This window comes from Podarcis tiliguerta, assembly GCF_965153285.1.
Source record: "Podarcis tiliguerta genome assembly, chromosome: 3".
Lineage (NCBI taxonomy): Eukaryota > Metazoa > Chordata > Lepidosauria > Squamata > Lacertidae > Podarcis > Podarcis tiliguerta.
Window position 1 is genome coordinate 65,202,741 of NC_139536.1, and position 20,887 is coordinate 65,223,627.

A 20,887-nucleotide genomic window follows, 5' to 3' on the forward strand; every position below is an offset into this window, starting at 1 on the left:
TGAAGGATTAGCGCAGAGTTCCTAAGAAGCCCTGGTGGCAAATTAAATCTGTGCCCATGCTACAACTATGTTAGTGATGTGACTACTCAGGCATTACAGCATCCACTCCTTCTCAGTGTTAAGAGATTTATTTTTTTTAAAAAAGTGGTTTGTAGTTTTCCTTTTGAATAAAAATAAATGGAACAGATTCCTATTCTGTTGCTGTTTCACTAATGCTGGGACATCCAGCACTAGTTACTCATTTCTAATGTGCCTTGCAGTACAGAAATGACACTCAGGCATGTGTTCCCAGGTATGTAGGAGGCTAATTTCTCCATAGTACAAATAGGCCCAAAGGGAACTGCTGCTTTATCCTGAGTTGTCATCACTGATCTGTATAGTTCAGTAATTTCCAGTGATTGGGAGCAACTCTCCTGCTAGGGGTATTTCCCACCAGTCCTATCTGGAGATGCCAAGATTAAGCCTAGGACCTTGTGTGTGCAAAGCATACGCTCTCCCACTGAGCTTCAGCTGTTTCAAAAGACTCCTCAATTTCTTGGAAGCCTGAGAGATTCTGCAGTGGGAAAACTGGTAACTGCACAAACGTTCTCTAAAAGACAACTTGCCCATTGCTATCCATCTTCGCTTGAAACATCCAGCTGCAGCAGAATGTTGCATGTGTTCTGGAATGACAACTGGAGTCTCCAAAGGCAAAAAAAGCAAGAGGCTCAAATCTCTCCAGAAGGCTTAGGAATTGTTTAATGACACAATATTAGAAGCTCAGCTGGAATATATACAGCAGAGCAAAGCAGGTACCAACAAGGCCAAGAGGATGCCAGCATAGTCAAAGACCAGAGGCTAAATGGAATTCTTAGTTTAAATAAGGAGGGAAAGGAACTTTGACAAAAGAAATGCAAGCAGGCAAAAAGGGATGCTAAACAAAAGAATTTGAGGAACACATTGCTAAAAACATGAAGACCAAGATCCAAAAAATACAAAAAATATTTAAATACATTAGTAGCAGGAACAGGATTAGAGAGGCAGTTGGGCTTTTGGATGACAAGGGAGTCAAAGATGTGCTAACAGAGATTGCAAAGAAACTGAATAAATGTTTTCCACTTGTCTTCACAGGGGAAGATATAAGGTAGACCATGTGCTTTAACCAACTTTTCACAGGGAACCTGAGGAACTGAGACAAATGGTGGTGATAAGTACTAGACTTTATTGACAAAACAAAAACTGACAGATGGCATCCACCAGAAAGTTCCCAAATAACTCAAAAGTGAAATTACTGATCTGCTAACAAAAATATGTAACTTGTCCCCATCTTCTCCACTGGAGCTTCTCTTCTAGATCTTCTTTTATAAACACCCAAACATTTACACATACACATTTTTAGCAGATCTACTTGGAATGAGCAAGTTTTATTTTAACACAATGAAAAATAAGATTGTGAAAGTCCCTGAGCTAGTACACCACCAAATAATTTCTGAAGCCTGTGTGCATTAGAAGTAAATTATACTTAGGATCAAGCCATATTATTTATTCCAGGGTGAAGGGGAATCCACACCTAAAAGATTCATAAAACCAAATCTTTCTTAAACACCATGACTTGGATCCTAACTTTCTTTCCATAAGTGGAACAGAGTTCACATTCACAAAACAGGGATTTCAGGCCTCATCCCATCCAACTGCAGCCCCTGAACTTTTGCTCCTGGGGTTGTGGGATTCTTGGATATGGTGTGAGTGAAGGGCTACAGACAAAGAGGAAATGGTCAAAAATCTGCCCTTTACATGAACTGAGAAGCAACTTAGGATCCAAGCCTATACAAACAGCTAGACAAAGCCATTCATATAAATCTGCAAGAAAAGCAAATATATAACCCAAAATCTTCATTTGAAAGAAAATGTGAAAAATCACATGTATGAAACTAAGTTCAACTCTAGCATTTGTTGAACCTGAGATATGAAGCAAATTGTGCAGCCTGTGTTCTTCTTATTTTCATCTTTTATTTGTGGTAAGAAACTAGACTGCTCCCTCCTTTCATTGTTTTACTTTCAACACCATTCCCCATGGATACGGATGATAGACACAGTTGTGTCAGAAAAATAATTATTTTATGGCCATATGAATTCTTGCCTGCCCTTGAGCAAAATCACAAGTTCTTAAAGCTTACAAAGAAACAAATCCATAACTTTGTATATATACAGATACTTTCCATGATTCAACGTATGACAATTTTACCATACAAATTGTACAATTTCCATATAAAAATCTCTAAAAATATTTGAAAATGAATAATACATTCAAGAAAAATTCTCTAAAAGGCTTGCAAGATGCAGCTATATACGCTTACAGTCATTTGAATGAGATATTTTGTGTGTGTGCATACACTGCAGGAGTTGATTGAAGAAATAGCTAAGCTTTAAAAGTACAGGGAAGCACCCCATCCCCCCCCCCTTCCAGTTGATGAAATACCTGGTTTCTTTCTACAACATTCCATTTGATTAATTTGCAGGCAAAATTAATTTGGCAAAATATTATTTGGACTTTATTTAGGCTCAATACAGCAGTAATGACCTCTGCTTATATAAACCATGGTTTATTGCACCAAAAACTAATGTTGTGCCTGTGCGTCCCCCCCCCCCCAATGCATGTTAGCTTCAGTGTTTCCATTCTGTTTAGTTGAAACCACCAATTCCTGCTACATTTCAACTGAGAAACTGTGGTTTAATCATGGCTTGGTAACCAGGATATCAAACCAAGAGCAGTTCATTTGTACTGGAAAACTAAGGAAGAGAGAAGTGGGTTGGAGTGGATAGACACCACACTAGTTCTCAGCTGAAGGAACAACGGTTAAAGTTGCTACATCAGAACCAGGCCCTAGAGGACACAATTCTTTAGCGTGAGCGCTACTTTTTACCCATGTAATTTGCCTTTATGTTCGATGCAATCAGTGTAAGAGGTGAGGTCTAAGTATTGAATTGCACAGAGTTGGGTGATCCTACAGTGCTCGCCACAGAACAAGCTTGGATCATCGTAACTCACAAAGTAGTGGCTGTAATATTTTTGGAACAATTTGCTGTGAGGTACACTAAGTTGATTTGCCATTTCATACAAGCTTTCTGGCGTTAAGTCCTTGATTCCATAAGCTTTGGTCATAACATACTCAAGTTTCCAGACTGATTCATTTTTCATATTGGCTTCTGTGAGGTTCAAGTAGAACTGCCAAAGATCCTGGAATTAAACGGAAACAAAAAGTGCACAATTGTATCCACTGCTTCATTAAACTTCTAGAGTGATGTATTGATTAAGAAGCCGTCACTGCCTATTATTCACAACTGAAGAGAAAGGTCATGTCCCACCACAAGACGTGGACTCATATATAGCTCAGTTTCTGTCATATGCTAATACTGGGGGAAGGGAACGGATGGGAAGAAAAGAGACAAAAACAACACTCTTGGGCATGGCCTGCAGATAAGACGACAATATATCCAGCTCAAGGAAAATTCACACCAACATAACCCATTACTCTCTGTGTCCCATGAGTGTGGAATTGAGCACAAAATAGCCTCTTGAGAACAAAACCTTCAACTTTTTTGCACCACATTAGTGCAAAATTATATTTGAATTTGAATTATATTTGAATATGTGCAAACCAATGCCTGTTGGCCAAGTAGATTTTTAGTAGGTGTAGTAGGATTTCTTTTTCTCTCTCCATTATTGTAGAATAATCTGGGCAAAAGAAGTGAAACTATGCAAATGTGCATGATTGATAAAGGTCTCAGAACCCAATAGTTCATGGTGCTGGCTTCTCACATACTAGTAGAGATGAGGATCGTGCCAATACGCTTAAGAGATGCTGCAATCCACCTTCTCGTGATTAAAAAAAATAAAATCTTCATTTGAGATAGTTATGTGAACAGATATAGAACAGTATAAATTTGCCTTCCTGAACCAGAAGGTACCAGACCAACAAAACCTCTCGAATGATAAATATTTTCTAGACCCATATTATAGAAGTTCAGAAAGGGGTTTGTGACTGAAAGCACATTAGCTGCTCCAGTCTATTACCTGTGTCTGGAATAGAAAGAGTTATACCTTTGTTCAGTCTCCTAAACCTTTCAGTGGCATTTGATACTATATAATCAGATATCTCTGTGCTACTTGAGACTGCTGGGAGTTAAGGACACTGCTCTGCAGGAGCTTCACTCCCACCTGACAGGCAGCTGATAAACCCAACAGAACCAGAGATACCAAAGGGTTGTATCTCAGCCCTAAGACTTTTAACATCTACAGGCAACTGCTGAGAGAGCTCTTTGACAGCATGGAGTGCTGCGTCACTCAGCATCCAGCATGAGCTTTCCTTTCCCAGCAAATCCAGGAACAACAATGGATTTCCTGAACAATTGCCCTGTTGTATTTATGTGCTGGAAGATGGCTAACAAACTGAAACTGAATCCAGACAGAACAAGCATCATGACCTTGTGACAGCCCAAAACAGGAAGGGAATGTGGCATTCCCATATGAAGTTAAGACACCCCATGAAGGACAATGCTTAGAGCAGTCTTTGTCAAACTGGCACCTTCTTGGTCTGGGGTACTATTTCCATCAGCCCCAGCCAGCACATTCTGGCTGATACTGATGGGAGGGCACTAGGTTGGCAGAGGCTGGCTGAGAGTCTGGTATGCCCATGGATCTCGCTTTAGTATTGGGTTCTTACATGGTGTCAGTGATCAGGAGTGCTACTTTCTCCAGCTTAGGCTGAGGAGCTGATTCCAACCTCTTATTTCAAACAGAAAGTGGGCTTCAGTTATCTATGCTTCAGCAATCTTCTGTTTGGGTTACGGCAATGTGGTCAACATGGGCCTGCCTTTGAAGAGGATTCTGCAGCAACAGCTATTCTAGTTCTAGCTCAATGGTATGTTTGTTTCCAGGGGCAGTTGCTGACCTTTAAAGCTCCAAATGCTCTAGGTCTGCACACCTTAGGGAGGGTCTCTTCCTCCCATACATCTATTCCCATGTTCTCAGATCCACTGGGGCAGGCCTGCTCCGTGTCCTCCTTTTTAAAAGTGAAGGTGTGGAACCAAATTCTCCCGGTCTCTCTGGCGACACATTCCAAACTATGGAAATGCTTGTCTGGTGGTCTTTGCATTACGGGTCTTTCAGCAACTGGTAAATGCCTGCTAACAAGCAAGCCCTGCAGATTTATTGCCTGCTTTAATTACAGCTTGCATCCCCATCCTGGTCTGTGGCTTGTTTTATCCCATTGTTTTTAGCAATAATAGGGCTCATTAATGTACACCACTTTGGATAATGCTTCCGGCAGAACTGTGATTTACACCTCCCTCAATAAATTACTACAAATAACATTTGAACAAGGCATGTTCTCCCCAACCTCCTCTTTGCAGAGCTGCCTCATATTGATTGCTGCTCTTCCTTTCCTGCAAATGAAAACAGTTTGAGAAACCAAGGCAGAATGAAGAAAAAAGCAGTGGAGCCTTCAGGGCAGGAGTCCAGGGCCACATGCAGCAGAATGAGCAGGAGGGGACCCACAAATACAGCAGAAATGGATTACCAAGTTTTAATGTAAGTGGAGTAATTTGCACTGCCATCTAAAGAGGGATGCAGGGGGCATAAGTCTAAACTGCACCACTGAATGAAAGAGAAGACCATTTGTAGGATTAGCAAAGAGAACAGTAGCTTATTTCTAACAAGTGTGGTGTAGAGGTTAGGGTGGCAGACTAGGGCTAGAGAGATATGGGTCCCTACTTGGCAAAAAAGCTCATTGAGTGTCCTTTAAGCAACCACAATCCCTCAGCCTACCTCAACAAAGTTGTTGTGAAGTTAACAATGGAGAGAGGAGCAACTGAGCTCTTTGGAGAAAAAAGTGTAATAAATAAATATCTGTGCAATCACTGGGGAAGAAGGGAGGAACAAGGGAATTCTAAAGCATGTGAAACTTGGGAGACAGGTAAGGATACAAAATGTACAGACGTTTCCCCATACTTCTTCATACATTTCTAGCTACTGGTTTCAATTCCGTTCATATACGTTAAACATTGATACACAATTAAGGAAACATGGAAAATGAGTATTTAGGAAGCACAAATGGCTTTACCACTAACCACAGAAGTTAGTGTTAGCTGAAAAATTAATCACAAAACCCATCACATTAATTTTTTACTTTCCAGGAGTCCTGATTTATTTTTGTTATTTTACTTACCAGTAGATTATAAGAAAGAGGGTCATACTGATATAATCTCACTCCAGGATTGTTTGAGTCTACCTCAAATACGTCCTTCACTGGCGTCACAGCAGGTGCCACAAACAAGGAGTTTACTGGCTTTTCTGAACGATTACAAAACAAAGGGTTTGGGGAAATGGAGAAAGGTTTTAATAAGTGGCAATGTTTAAACTTACACATATGTTCACTACATTAGGACATGTACTTTGTGTCCTGCTCTTCCACCGGCACATTATTAAAAATCTTTATGCAATAACCACACATGGGAACCCCTCGCCACAATTTCTGATGCAGTCATCAATGCTTGCCAATCATTAAAGTTATGCCAACTCCCTGAAGTAAAACTTATTTTGGAGATTTCACATTTTTGGGCAATGGATAGATTTAAATAACAATGAACACAGTTTTGAAATTGGGAGGGGTGTCTACTGCTCAGAGTAAAAAAGACTTAAAAAGCCACTGAAAGCCCCTCGTGTGCACCTAAGCAACTTTTATGACCCTTGTCTTGATCTGATTCTGGGTAATCCTCTGAAAGGCAGTCAAGGTATCTCTACAAAAGCCATGCTTAAGAAAGCTTTGTAAAAGCAAGACTTCTTCAGATGAATTTAGGCTGAAAACCTAAACACGTTTACTAGAGAGTCAGTCACATGTGGGACTTACTTCTAAGTAAAAATACACAAATTTGTACTGCACAGTTGTCCAAAAAGAAAAACACAATTCAATTTGACTACTTAGGGTTTTAAAAAATTATTTACACTGAGTTTGTCCATACAGAATACACGGACCGCTTTTTTAAAAAAAGTCAAATTGCATCAGCATTCACATCATTAAATTACTTGTACTTCTACTTAACATGTGGAAATTTCCAGGCATTATTAACTAGACTAGTTCAAAGCTTTTGGAACCTGTCACATACTTACTTGGCAGTATGTTCCATGGGAACTAGTCAGGCTTACTTCCAAGTAAACATGGGTAGGATTTGGCTGCATATCAATTAACTGAATTAATCAGCTAAAGAAGGGATGCTGTTGGAGTCCAACTTGTATCAGTCCCAACCAGCACGGTTAGTGCCCAGGGATAATGGGATTTGTAGTTGAACAACCAGAGGCTCTCCAGTTCCAGATTCCAGGACTAAAGATTTAATTGCTCACCAATTATCAACAAGCAAACGGATTTTGGATGCTTCAAAAACCTGCTGTTGTTCAGGTTACACAAGCATACTGGTTTACATCTACAGATACCAGATTAAATGAAGAGGATAGGTTATCACTATGTATATAAAAAATCAGTACATGCTCTGCTTTTCTGGGTGAAACGATTTTGCTTTCCCTTCTAAGCCATAGGCAACTGAAGCAGACTGTCATCAATTGGAATGAATGCCAGCATGTCTCAAATGTGGATCTTCTACAATGCAGACACTGAACTTGCTTATTTTTTATGTCATTTTGGGATGCTACTACAGTGGTACCTCGGGTTAAGTACTTAATTTGTTCCGGAGGTCTGTTCTTAACCTGAAACTGTTCTTAACCTGAAGCACCACTTTAGCTAATGGGGCCTCCTGCTGCCGCTGCGCCGCCACTGCTGTGCAATTTCTGTTCTCATCCTGAAGCAAAGTTCTTAAACCAAGGTACTATTTCTGGGTTAGTGGAGTCTGTAAACTGAAGTGTATGTAACCTGAGGTACCACTGTATTGGGATTGACATCAAATTAAAGAACATCCAGTTGGTTAAACACCTGCTTTTTAATCAATTGACCAAATGATTATATCACTATTGGAAACTCAATATAGTGCCTTACTGAGATAACAACTGCCTTTGCAAATAACACTGTGTGATTTGTTCATTTAAACCACAACGTGCCTTGGTTTAGCATGATGTCCGAACCAGCAAATGCAACACTAAGCCAATATGCTTATAGTTTGTTTAGGCCATGATGTTTAAAGGGATACAATATTTAGGTGGTGTTTCTTAGATTTTAATGCTTCCTGCTGCTGCAAGTTTCTTTGTTCAATCTGAAACAACTTTAGAGAAGAATATATAATACTGCATATAATCTTGAAAGTTGGGTGTTGGCTACATTTTACAGATTATTATGGGTTAGAAGACTCCTCTCTCCTTCTATCTTCACTCTCTGTTCCTGTCTTAATTAACTCTGAAGCAGCAGGGAGCCCAGTACAGACAGAGACCTAGTAAAGATGCAGGAAACACACAGAAAAACTGAGTGTATCTAACAAGCTTGAGAACATTTCCTTTTGACACATTCTACAATGGATAGGAACTGGCCAGTGTAATTTGCGACTGTCTCTGAAGAAACAGGAAGGAAAGATTTTTGTATAGGATCTGCTATTGTCTTATGATGAAGTGCGAACCTAACAAAAGAGCTGTTATGGCTCCTATTTGAAAATAAAGCACAAGCCAAACCATTTGCAAAACACGATTCGGTACTTAGAAAAGTACTGATTGTAATAATACCAGTGTGAATTTTAGAGTTGTTGGGATGCATTTACTCAATGTGGTTGGTTTTGCCCCTTTGTTTTTAACCATCTATTTCTTCAAAGTGGAATTAGTTTCTGCGACGTTGATTATTTGTGATAGTTTTAAATAGAACAGATAGATTTAGGAAGGGTAAAAGGTACCCCTGCCCATACGGACCAGTCTTGACAGACTCTAGGGTTGTGCGCCCATCTCACTCAAAGAGGCCGGGGGCCAGCGCTGTCCGAAGACACTTCCGGGTCACGTGGCCAGCGTGACATCGCTGCTCTGGCGAGCCAGAGCCGCACACAGAAAGGGTAAGGAAGGGTAAGAATGTACAAAAATCATGAAGCAAGGGTATGAAGGAGGAGGAGGATTCAAGCTGGCAACTGCAGGGTCAAGTTTTGTGGTGCCTTCCATGTTACTGAACTGCAGCGCCCATCCTCCCTGACCACACTAGCTGGGGCTGATGGGAGTTGCAACCTGGCAACATATGAATGGCATCATATGGGTTAACTCTGATTTATCCCATTAGAGAATATGGCCTTTGCCTATCCCCAAAGCACCATAAAAAAGATCTCTGTGTAATCTGTGTCACCAGCCAAGAAAGCTGTCATCTGCAAACATCATTACCCTTTTCATCTAGAAGAACCATGATGCTGTCTCGGTGAGTGTGTCCAAAAAACTGCCCAGCAATCACGCTGCTATACCGGCGAAATATTTCTATCAACCTCTCATTGTAGTGTTCTCTTATGGCAGTGGTATTTCGAGAGTAAGGCAGATAACCTACTGGCACATGTCCTATTACATAAACCTAGGAGATAAGAATATAAATATTAGAAAAGGCACTTTAATATTACATCAAATACGTTAGGTGTATACTATAATGTTGACGTGAAAGAAATTGCTTATAATCTCACTTTTCCATTCGTTGCTTTCTGAAAGGTAAACACTTTTCCCCCTACTAAGAATGAAGTCATAGAGTTTTTGAAACAGGCATAAAGGCTTACAAGCTTGGAGGATAATGATTACAGGTCGAATAAACCAAAGTTCTACAATGCCATTGACTAGAGGCATGAGTTACAACTTATTTCCTATTAACTGCACAAACCTTTGTTACAAGAAGTCTTGCATTCAAACAGCATATGTAGTATTTCAGGTAGGACTTATCTTAATTAGTCTCTTCGTTTTTTGGCCACAACAACTGATGTATTTAGGAGTTAGAAGCCTTGAACTAATGATCCCAGTATAGACATAAGCACCATGAAGAATTAGATGACACTCCAAACTTCAGGACTATACCTGCTCCAGGCTCAAGCACACACAGAAAAGCTCACATGCTTTCAACCCATTCACATTTACTGATTAAAGCAACTCCAACTCTTGGCATTTGGCAGCACCAAACTATTTGGTGGGACCTGGTACTTGGCACTCTGAATACTTTTGGCAGCATACCAGACTGAGTAAGAGTGTCCCCATACTTTAGCATTGTGTATGGGTGGCCTTTGGGGTGCTGCCTTATTACCAAAGTTAGGAGTTCCCCTGGATTAACTGATACAAGTTTAGTATGCTTTCTACTCAGAGCAGTGGAAGTTCAGGGGACATACCTACCTTGCTCAAAAGTCCCACCAACTGCAAACTTTCTTGAAACAAATAGTTACCCTTTTCTCATTCATATTACTTTTTTTATTAAAAAAATCCTTACCTTTTCCTTGTTTTGATGTGCCGTCTCTAATACACGTTCCAGCCATGCAAACTGGTTTGCTGGATCAGTCATATTCAGAGTCATAGTGTTGGGAGGGTAGTATAAGATGGTATTTAAACTAATTATCCTAAGAGGCTGTGCAGTCATGTTGGACTGAATTGTTTGTGTATAAAAACCACCTAGGGGAGGGTGGAGAGAAGATGTATGTCTTTAATTTACTATGGATAAGTTCCACCGATTTTTGGTTGTCTTCTCCAGTCAGGTAGAATAGAATAGGACAGAAGTATCTAAGAATTGGCTTGCAAATTAAATGCAATATCCTTTCTATGGGCCTAAATCTAACATACATATTCCTGCTGGGTAATACCATTCTTCAAGATGTTCCATGGATATAATTCCAATGGGATAATTAATAAAGGGTAAACAGGAGTAATGGAATATAACTTCTGCATCTTTTGTCATGAGCTCATTCTACACTTGAGTAGGGCCCTGGCAGAGACACATGCCTGACTGGCATGTTCTCTCCCTACTGGCCGATCGTTTGGGAGCTTCAAAAGCTTTCTTCAGCCCAAACATCACAGCGGCAATGCCAACAGACATTGGCACACTTAGGGATCCACAGTCTTCGCAGCTTGCATAACAGACCTCAGCAACTCAGCATTTTGGCTAATCTAATTTATTTACATATAAACACACACAGAACACTGCAACTTGGCTCCCTCTCTCTCTAGCATCAGACAGCAAAGAGAAAAAGAACAAAGGACCATAGTCCCACTTCACAGAACACAGTAACACAAACATCCTGTCTCCGTCACTTCCCACTCTGTGGAGTCAAAACATACACCATCATGTGATAGATTAAAATCCCACGACTGTAATCATGGAGCAGGAATTCTAACATCTTTAACATTTAAGAATTCTGCATATTTCTAATGTTCTGTACATTTGCTGGAAAAAAATATGTAACCTAAAATTTGATTTACAGGTCTCCATTTTACTTCCTGAATTTTAATGTGCAAAATAAGGATCAAATTCAAGGGGGAAACCTTTTTCCATTTTCAAATGCTTAAGAGGCTACAATAGATTTGGAAATTTATTTGCCTGCTGATTATATAAGCAGGTTGTAGCTCCTGCTTATCTCAGAGCAAAAATAGAACAGTTTAACTATAGATATCATGCTAACTATTTGCAAACTGTTAACCAAGGGAAAAATAAACGATGACCTCAATTATTTGGCTTTCTTACAATGCATTGCAAGGCACTGGACTAGATGAGCCTTGTGGTCCATTTCAGCTCTACAATTCTATGATCACTGCTTGAATATTTATGTAATAAACTATTGTTTGATCATTTGTATAGAGGAAAACAATAGAATGGGAAAAACCAGAGATCTGTTCAAGTAAATTGGAGATATGAAAGGAACATTTCGTACAAAGATTACCATAATAAAAGACAAAAGTGGAAAGGACCTAACAGAAGCAGAAGACATCAAGAAGAGGTGGCAAGAATACACAGAGGAACTATACCAGAAAGAAATGGATGTCTCGTACACCCCAGGTAGTGTGGTTGCTGACCTAGAGCCAGACATCCTAGAGAGTGAAGTCAAATGGGCCTTAGAAAGCACTGCTAATAACAAGGCCACTGGAAGTGATGATATTCCAGCTGAACTATTTAAAATTTTAAACGATGATGCTGTCAAGGTGCTACACTCAGTATGCCAGCAAATTTGGAAAACTCAGCAGTGGCCAGAGGATTGGAGAAGATCAGTCTACATCCCAATCCCAAAGAAGGGCAGTACCAAAGAATGCTCCAACTACCGCACAATTGCACTCATTTCACACACAAGCAAGGTTATCCTTAAAATTCTACAAGGCAGGCTTAAGCAGTATGTGGACCGAGAACTCCCAAAGTGCAAGCTGGATTTCGAAGGGGCAGAGGAACCAGAGACCAAATTGCAAATATGCGCTGGATTATGGAGAAAGCTAGAGAGTTCCAGAAAGACATCTATTTCTGCTTCATTGACTATGCAAAAGCCTTTGACTGTGTTGACCACAGCAAACTATGGCAAGTTCTTAAAGAAATGGGAGTGCCTGATCACCTCATCTGTCTCCTGAGAAATCTCTATGTGGGACAAGAAGCTACAGTTAGAACTGGATATGGAACAACTGATTGGTTCAAAATTGGGAAAGGAGTACGGCAAGGCTGTATATTGTCTCCCTGCTTATTTACTTATATGCAGAATTCATCATGCGAAAGGCTGGGCTGGATGAATCCCAAGCTGGAATTAAGATCGCCGGAAGAAATATCAACAACCTCAGATATGCAGATGACACACCCTTGATGGCAGAAAGTGAGGAGGAATTAAAGAACCTTTTAATGAGGGTAAAAGAGGAGAGCGCAAAATATGGTCTGAAGCTCAATATCAAAAAAATGAAGATCATGGCCACCGGTCCCATCACCTCCTGGCAAATAGAAGGGGAAGAAATGGAGGCAGTGAGAGATTTTCCTTTTTGGGGCTCCATGATCACTGCAGATGATGACAGCAGTCACGAAATTAAAAGATGCCTGCTCCTTGGGAGAAAGGCGATGGCAAACCTAGACAGCATCTTAAAAAGCAGAGACATCACCTTGCTAACAAAGGTCCGTATAGTTAAAGCCATGGTTTTCCCAGTAGTGATGTATGGAAGTGAGAGCTGGACCATCAAGAAGGCTGATCGCCGAAAAATTGATGCTTTTGAATTATGATGCTGGAGGAGACTCTTGAGAGTCCCATGGACTGCAAGAAGATCAAACCTATCCATTCTTAAGGAAATCAGCCCTGAGTGCTCACTGGAAGGACAGATCGCGAAGTTGAGGCTCCAGTACTTTGGCCACCTCATTAGAAGAGAAGACTCCCTGGAAAAGACCCTGATGTTGGGAAAGATGGAGGGCACAAGGAGAAGGGGACGACAGAGGACAAGATGGTTGGACAGTGTTCTTGAAGCTACAAACATGAGCCTGACCAAACTGCGGGAGGCGGTGGAAGACAGGAGTGCCTGGCGTGCTCTGGTCCATGGGGTCACGAAGAGTCGGACACGACTAAACGACTAAACAACAACAACAACAAAGAGGAGGAGTATATCTTGTATCACATCATTCTGTTCCTGTAAACAACATCCTTAACATTGACTTTAAACACTTAGAAACACTTTAAACTCTGAGAAACGCCCATGCAAACTATCAAGGATATACAGTTCAAAATATACAACACCGTGGGTGTTGTCACATATAATTGTAATGTTTAGTAAATCAGTAGAATGATTAGGCCTTGGCGATTCAGGGACAGAAAGTGCCCTGAAATATGAAACATTTTCACTTGCAATAAGAACCCAATATTAGAAATTTTACCATGTCAATTTCACGCATATCCAGCACAGCCAAATAAAGACAGCGGCCCTAGCAAATGTGTGCTGTTTTACTATCCATCCTACCTGTTCTCAAGGTGCTGACTGCTTCATCCGTAAGCCAAGGTTTCCAGAAATCCGCTACAGCATCGTAAACTTCACTGACAGATGCAGGCAACTGATCCTTTAAAATACAGACATCGCCTTAAGACTATGCTTTTCTAATCATTATTTCTCCAAATCTTAGCTTTTCAGTTTGGATATGTACCAAGAATGTACCCCAATCTCTACACTGGATGAAAGGAGAGTATCATTCTGTACCCCCACCTACATTCTGAAATAGCATTGTTGATTTTATCGTCTCAGAGTTACCCCACCTCATTTTGCACTACAGGTAGATCAGGTCACATTCTCATATAGGTGCATGAGATGCTTTTAAGAACAAAAACCCTAAACATCTGAATCCTCAAATAGTGACAAATGTATTTGAAACAGGTAAGAATTCAACCATAAGCAGTTAACTCCATATCGTTACAACACACTTTATCCAACTGCTTGCTCCTCTGTACTTTAGCACTGAAACACACTGTGTTTCTATGAGCAATTCATTCTGGGGCAACAGGATTTTCCCGACTTAAGAGATGTACAAACATTAGGCTGTAATACTATTTACACTTACTTGAGAGTATGTCTCAATGAACTCAGCAGCACTTTCTTCAAAGCAAATGTGCATTGTTGTATTGTTAAGCCATCTTTTATAATGCTGACTACTAATCAAAGGCAGATAGTGCCCAGTTAAGTTATACTTGCACCCACAACCTCCAAGGAGTATAGAAACATAGGATCAGGTTGCCAAATTATTCACTCTCTTGAAGAATTTGTCTTACCTGTGGCCAATAGTCGTGATTTCCCAACGCAGGGAAAACTTGGAGATCTGGAAAGAAACTTCTTATGGTAGAAGTCATGTTACCAATAATGTCAATAACAATTTTTGTGGAGAGTTCTTTTACAGGAACATGTGGAGGGCTGTCTCTTTAAGAAAAGCAAAGAAAAAGAAAAAACTCAACTTGGTAGTTGTGTAATTATTTTTGAAATCAAACATTAGTTTCTCTGTAGTACTCTAAAAGTACTTCAGTACTGCATATTGAGAGTGATTAAAGTTATAATTAACGTACTCAAACAGTTTCAAAGAAATTAATTAAGCATGAAATGTTTTCATGTATTACATAAATTGCTTTATGACTAACCAGAGTTAAAAGAAACTGCAGGCCCTTCAAAGGACATTTGCACGCAATCTTCAGTCTTTGTAACCTGCAATCTGTCTAACCTACAGGAAGCAATATTACTATCCCTCCCATTTGTGCGTACTGGAGAATCTGCCAATATGAAGAGAAAAAACCCCCAGGATGTAGCATACAACATTTCCTGTCAGCCAGACTGTAATCCCGGGTCCCAAAAATCAGGATCTATCTGGGCTTCCTTGCCCCCTCCATTCCACTTGCCTGCATGCTGAGCCCAGGGACAAGTCAATCAAGGCTTCAGAAGTCAAATAAAATGTGTAACTTGGCCCTTAAAGTTAATCCCATAAGTTAAAATAAAGCTATGAAATGGCCAAATACATTTGCTCTAACCTTTCAGTAGCTTTGCATCAGAAATACTAGTGTCTTTCTTACTTACCCTGTCCATATCATGAAGGATGCCTGTTGACCAGAATCCTTCATGTGCTGAAAAGCTGATAAAATAAGCCGGTATGGTGAATCACACATGAAATCTCCAAATGGGCCAGGGTTTGAGGCATTCACTCCTTTGGAAGAGGCACAAACCTGAGTGTGATTACTTGTAATGTGGTAGGTGGGGTCCAAGTGTAAATCGGAGATGTGCCAGAACTGGCCTGTTTCCAGACAAAAGAGAAGAACAAACTGAGAATTAGATGTACATTTTCTTAACAAAATGTAAAAAAAATACTGCTACTGAAAAATCCTGAAACTCCCATTAAGACTCCATGTTCCCATTAAGGGTTCATCACCTTGGCCAGTACCTAGAAATTATTTATTCATTTGACCAGAAAGTTTTTCCCTGGTGAGGACAAGGTCTGAATCATCAACTCCTGCAGAATTTTAAGCTTTCACTATAAACTTTAGGCTTTTTTCTTTTAACTCTTGTCTGGATTTACAGAACTTTCTGAATGAAAGATATGAACTATTGTATCACAACAATTCTGAAAGCAATCCTAGGTTTACTTATGTTGTTTCTCCAGACTTGGGGCAAATCACCAGTCAGCTTTACACTGCTGAGGCATTGTTTTACTGCTTTGTTTTTATAAATGGGCGTGCTCTTGGTGCTTTTACACACTGTACTATAGTGTTTTCTTCCTCTTAAATTATTCAAGGAAATCCTTGTCACATGGCAGTGATTACAATGGAAGGCTACTTCATAGTTGGCAGTGTTTTAGGGGATTTTTTGGATCCCATAACTTCCAGGGCACGGGGAGATAAAAAATGGAAAGTAATCTGTGGCACTTCATGAAGCACAGCTGTGCAGCTACACAACTGTGTTTTTTAAAAAGAAGATTTAAAAAGTGACAGCAACTAAAGTTTATTTTCTCAAGTCTCTTAAATGTAATGAAACAAATTTTAGTTCTGAAAATGGCATACAGATGGTGAAGTGATTTACATGGAGTTAAACACTGTCTGGGACAAAACTGACAACAACACTGGATTAGAGCCCTAAATTTATGAGCTTTTTTAAAAAGAAGAAGACGACGAAGACGCAACAGCAGCAAATCTCTGAGAACTAAATTTCTTCCTCAGAAGTCATTGTGTAATTACAAAAAGTTGAAGAGACAAATATCAAAAGGAGCAATGGAACAGTTAGTGAAACCAGATTGATGTCCAATACATTTTGAGTGTTATCATTCTTTTTTCAGAGCAATTGGGTTTTTCAGGCCAATCTTAATAAATTTTATCAATACTGTCTCAGTGGTATGGATCTGAGAACATGAGTCAGAAGAACATGCAAACATGCCACTTCTGGAAATAATGGGGAAAGTAAATCACACAGAAAATGAGGAACTGCCTTTGCTCACAGTTTAAGGATTAGACTGTGCTTTGAGACCAAAAGAAAAAGAAAAAGAAAAGGATCTAATGGTGCTTGTTAGCAGAAGGCACTTCTACTTGGAAAGGGCTTTCCAATTTCAACCAATTACTCTCTCCTATGCACCACGTCAAACACCGTTTTATTGAGGTTTTGCCAATCATCAGGGGAAACTTTTTAGGAGGACGGACGTTGGGAAAGTCTCATTACAAGCAGAGTTTTGCTATTGCAGATTTGGATCCAAGCCAAGGTGACGTCAATACAGCATAGAACACAACCAGCTCTCTTATTGCTACACATTGGGATTTATTTGTTTTCAGAATAGAGAAGGATAAGAAATTATGAAACCTGTTGGAAAAAGAGGAAACAGTTGCCCACTGCTCAGCTCTTTCAGAATGACATCGCAAAAGGGAATGTAATAATGAGAAAAGTTCAGAATTCTTAATTAGTTCAATAGACTCAAAAGCTTGCATACTTTCAACAATGGAGACTGATTTAATTAAAAGATATCCATTTACTTACTTTGTACTTCAGGTAGTTATTTGCTTGGCATGTGTTATGTTCTATTTGTAACAACAGTCCCAGATGGTAAAAGCTACTTGAGGACAAGGAATAATAGAACCATCAAATTATTGGGATGCAAGGGACATAAAGGTCATTGAGTCTAAGTCCCTGTACTGAGAAAAAATATTGTGGGGTATGAAGTTCTAGAAACGGGAAAGCATTCTCCCGACTCTAATCCCTCCTTCATGATACTTCCCTTAAGCTGCCAGGGCAGTGGCTTGAGCATATCAATTACCTCTCTTCCTCTTTCCCATTTTCCCAAATTCAAGCTCTGCTCCCAAACTCACTGCAAAGTATTGTTGTGTGCACCCCAATCTCCGAGAAACAGAGACTCCAGGGTTCCATTGCTTACTGAAGGTTCAGTTTCCTTGGAACAAAAGTGGAGACTGTTGTGTCTTTAGGATATATGGTTTTATTTACAAGTATATACAACCTGAGCACAGGGTGGAAGGGCTTGCAACATTGAAATTCCGGAAGATCTTAGTTTTCTAGTGGGTCCCCCAAAGCCATAGCTTTGGATTCAGCATACAGAGCAAACCAAGCCACTCTGTCGCTCCTATCACAACTTCAGTCACTGAATCCTGGCCTGTTATTTTCTCACCCATAGGACAACATGACATCCAGCCAGGTGAGGGAGGAATGCCCACTCATTTGTCTCTATTGGAACACAAAGCCAGGCCATGGGACAGGGTGCAGCTATTGCCTCAGACAGAAGAAGCCCCAGAGGCAGCACCCCTGTGAGTCTGTCCCGCCATCTTTGCTATTAGTAGAGAAGCACATCCGTCATCAGCACCAATTTTGGGCAAGATTGTGTCCACTTTGAATTCAGCACCACTTAAGGTGCATGTAAGAACAGGATGCTGGACTAGGTGGGCGACTGGGCCTGATCCAGCAGGCTCTTCTTGGGTGCCCTCACTTATGAATGCCACAAGGGCATCTGACTGGCCACTTTTAAGAGCCACAATGCTGAACTAGGCAAGACTTTTGATGTGACCCAGCCCCTTGGTTATGTACATAGTTCCGTATGCAATACCTGTGCAATAATGAAATCAGCAATGGGATCTCCCTCATGCAGCCAACGCTTTAACTGACACTCTTTCACCCTAAGTTAGAGGAATATTTTCTCTACCAGCTCCATCCGGATTGTCTGACAGTACTTCCTTGCTGTTGCCAGTTTCCATATGGCAGCAACTTGCAGCAGGCTCCTGCAGCACTGGATGGATGGCTGAAATCCTCTGCCTACTCACCTGTCAGCACGCCCACTGTTATCACCACCTGCCTGCATTATTATTATTGCAATAAACCATAACCACAACCATCAGGGCCAGGCCGCTAACGCCTTCTGCGCAATGCTGTCTCGAGGCACAATAAAACGCGCTGTTACGAGGAGTCCTCGATGCAAGGGTGCACCCTTTGCCCGAGGTGGGTGCAAATGGCGAGGGCGAAGCCTTGCGGCGCTGAGTTGCCGCTGAGCCCAGGAGAGGAAGGCGCTCCTCCCTCGGCGCTTTCGGTGCCAGCCTTCCCAGCGCCAGCCGGCCAGCCCTGTCTCGCCTCCAACTGGAGCGGCCCCTCGACCTACTTTTCTGTTATGGCGGGAAGGAGGGAGGCGCTTTGTTTGGTCGCCGCTCCTACGACGCGGCTGGCAGCTCCCAGCTTGACTCAAGGCCGCGCTCGGCTTCAGCTCGACTCACCCGCATCCGAGGGCGCCGCGCAGGCCGGGGCGGCGCTGGCCAGGTCCCGGAGCGAGCCGCACAACAGAAGTGCCCACAGGGCCAGGCCGCGACAGCCGCGCCGCCCTCCCATGCTCAGCTGGGCCGTTCCTGCAACCCCGCGGAAGGAGGAAGGCGAGGGCTTTGCGGCAGCGCAACACTCGGCTCCCCTTCCCAAGCTGGCTTTTCCCCTTCGGCGAGGCGCGCGGAGAAGCCTGGCTCGCTTCCCTTCGCTGGGGAAGGAGCAGCCGGAGTTTCTTTTTCTCAAGCCCTTTCCAGGAAAGGCGGTTGCTTCTCGAGACGGCGCGGCCTGCTCGGAGGAGCTTGGAAGGGAGCCAGCCGACGCCTCGTAAATCAGGAAGCGGGGAAAGGCACCCCGAAGCGGCGTCGCGCAAATGCAAAGCGTCGGCAAAAGCCACCTCTCTCTTTCCCCGCTCCTAGAAGGGCTCCACCGGCGGCAGGTGCCCAACAGGTGTAGCTGCCCGACCCCCGTCTCTTGCCCGTATTTCCATGGAAGGCAATGATCCACTTCTTCACTTTTTGCCTGCCTCGATTGAGGAAGCGTAACCTTCGTGCTGACTCGGGAGGAGCACTTCTCCTTTCGTTTTGCCTGCTGATTTATTGGTCTCCAGAGGCTCACATGTTGCGTAAACTTTCCACGCAAAATACATAGTTTCCCTTGTTTGTGTTTTACATTTTTACATCTTCAAGCAGCTAGCCAGCCTAATTTCCCAAACACCCCAAAAGATGTGACAAGTAGCAACATGTTCTTGTCCTTCGATATTCACAGTTATCAATTACATATGAAGTTGCAAGTCAGTAAAGTTGTGATGCATAACATGAAGTGTGTAGTTAAAAGAAGGGAAGGGAGAATTGAAGTACAGTATGTTTGTAATGTGTGTGAAGAATATCACACAACAGAAGAGACTGCGTTGTCAAATATTTATTTATCATTTAAACATAGTATTTATGCCAGAATCTTTTCCAACCATTTTTTTCTTTCCTCACCACCTTTAACCTAATCCGTCTTTTTTCTTTTGCTTGGTACCACCATAAATCAGTTGCCATGGAAATTAACGCCACTCGAATGATGGCTTTTTCCATGGAGATGAAGTCAACAACCTTGTTCTCACATCCCTGGGAATGGGAGGTCTGGGAAAGGCAGTCATCTGTTTTGAACTCACAAGCCAGACAGCAGTGATGTGAGCTGTATTAATGGATTACAAACACAATGTGTATTACCATACTGCAGTCACAAAACATTGCAAGCTCTGAAGAAGAGTATTATGAGGTTACACAAATAAGTTACAGTCCTGCATAGATTCACACACAGACATCATGATTCTACATCTGTACTGGGGCTGCAGTTTCTGAAAACTAGTGCTGACAGAACTTCCTGCTTAGTGCTATTGTTAAATGCTATTGTCATGGACACTCCAGCATTGATTCCATCCATACATTGGACATTCCCAGTACACTAGCAGCAGCAGCTCCCTGTGTAGGACCCACTGCCAAATATAGTGCTGGATAGGAGAGCAGCCTGGAAATATTTTTAATTCTATCTACAGGTCTTTCTGCAGGCATGAACACTTCCTCATTATTTACTGCAGTGCCTGGGTGCTTAGTGGAGTGGGTGGCGCTGTGGTCTAAACCACTGAGCCTCTTGGGCTTGCTGATCAAAAGGTTGGCAGTTTGGATCCATGCAACCTAGCAGTTTGAAAGCACACTGGTGCAA

General features: G+C 41.5%; 1 protein-coding gene across 1 annotated transcript; it reads right to left on the reverse strand.

The window, feature by feature from the left end:
- Window positions 1-1,181: 1,181 nt before the first annotated feature.
- On the reverse strand, window positions 1,182-19,866 carry SMPDL3A (sphingomyelin phosphodiesterase acid like 3A). Its single transcript, XM_083432306.1, has 8 exons — window positions 19,135-19,866; window positions 15,464-15,677; window positions 14,674-14,818; window positions 13,874-13,970; window positions 10,404-10,582; window positions 9,332-9,512; window positions 6,207-6,331; window positions 1,182-3,217 (listed from the first exon to the last, which is right to left on the reverse strand). Exons 1-8 carry the CDS (start codon window positions 19,244-19,246, stop codon window positions 2,900-2,902), a joined length of 1,371 nt encoding a protein of 456 aa, XP_083288432.1. The 5' UTR covers window positions 19,247-19,866; the 3' UTR covers window positions 1,182-2,899.
- Between the last annotated feature and the right edge of the window lie 1,021 nt (window positions 19,867-20,887).

What these genes read in the sequence shown, in the direction of transcription:
- SMPDL3A (XM_083432306.1), bottom strand. Translation starts at nt 19,246, where the DNA reads ATGGGAGGGCGGCGCGGCTGTCGCGGCCTGGCCCTGTGGGCACTTCTG. An exon ending in TCCTTCATGATATGGACAGG is followed by an intron (nt 14,819 to 15,463) that starts GTAAGTAAGAAA and finishes CTTTTCTTAAAG; the next exon opens with AGACAGCCCTCCACATGTTC. An exon ending in ATCACGACTATTGGCCACAG is followed by an intron (nt 13,971 to 14,673) that starts GTAAGACAAATT and finishes TGTATTTTAAAG; the next exon opens with GATCAGTTGCCTGCATCTGT.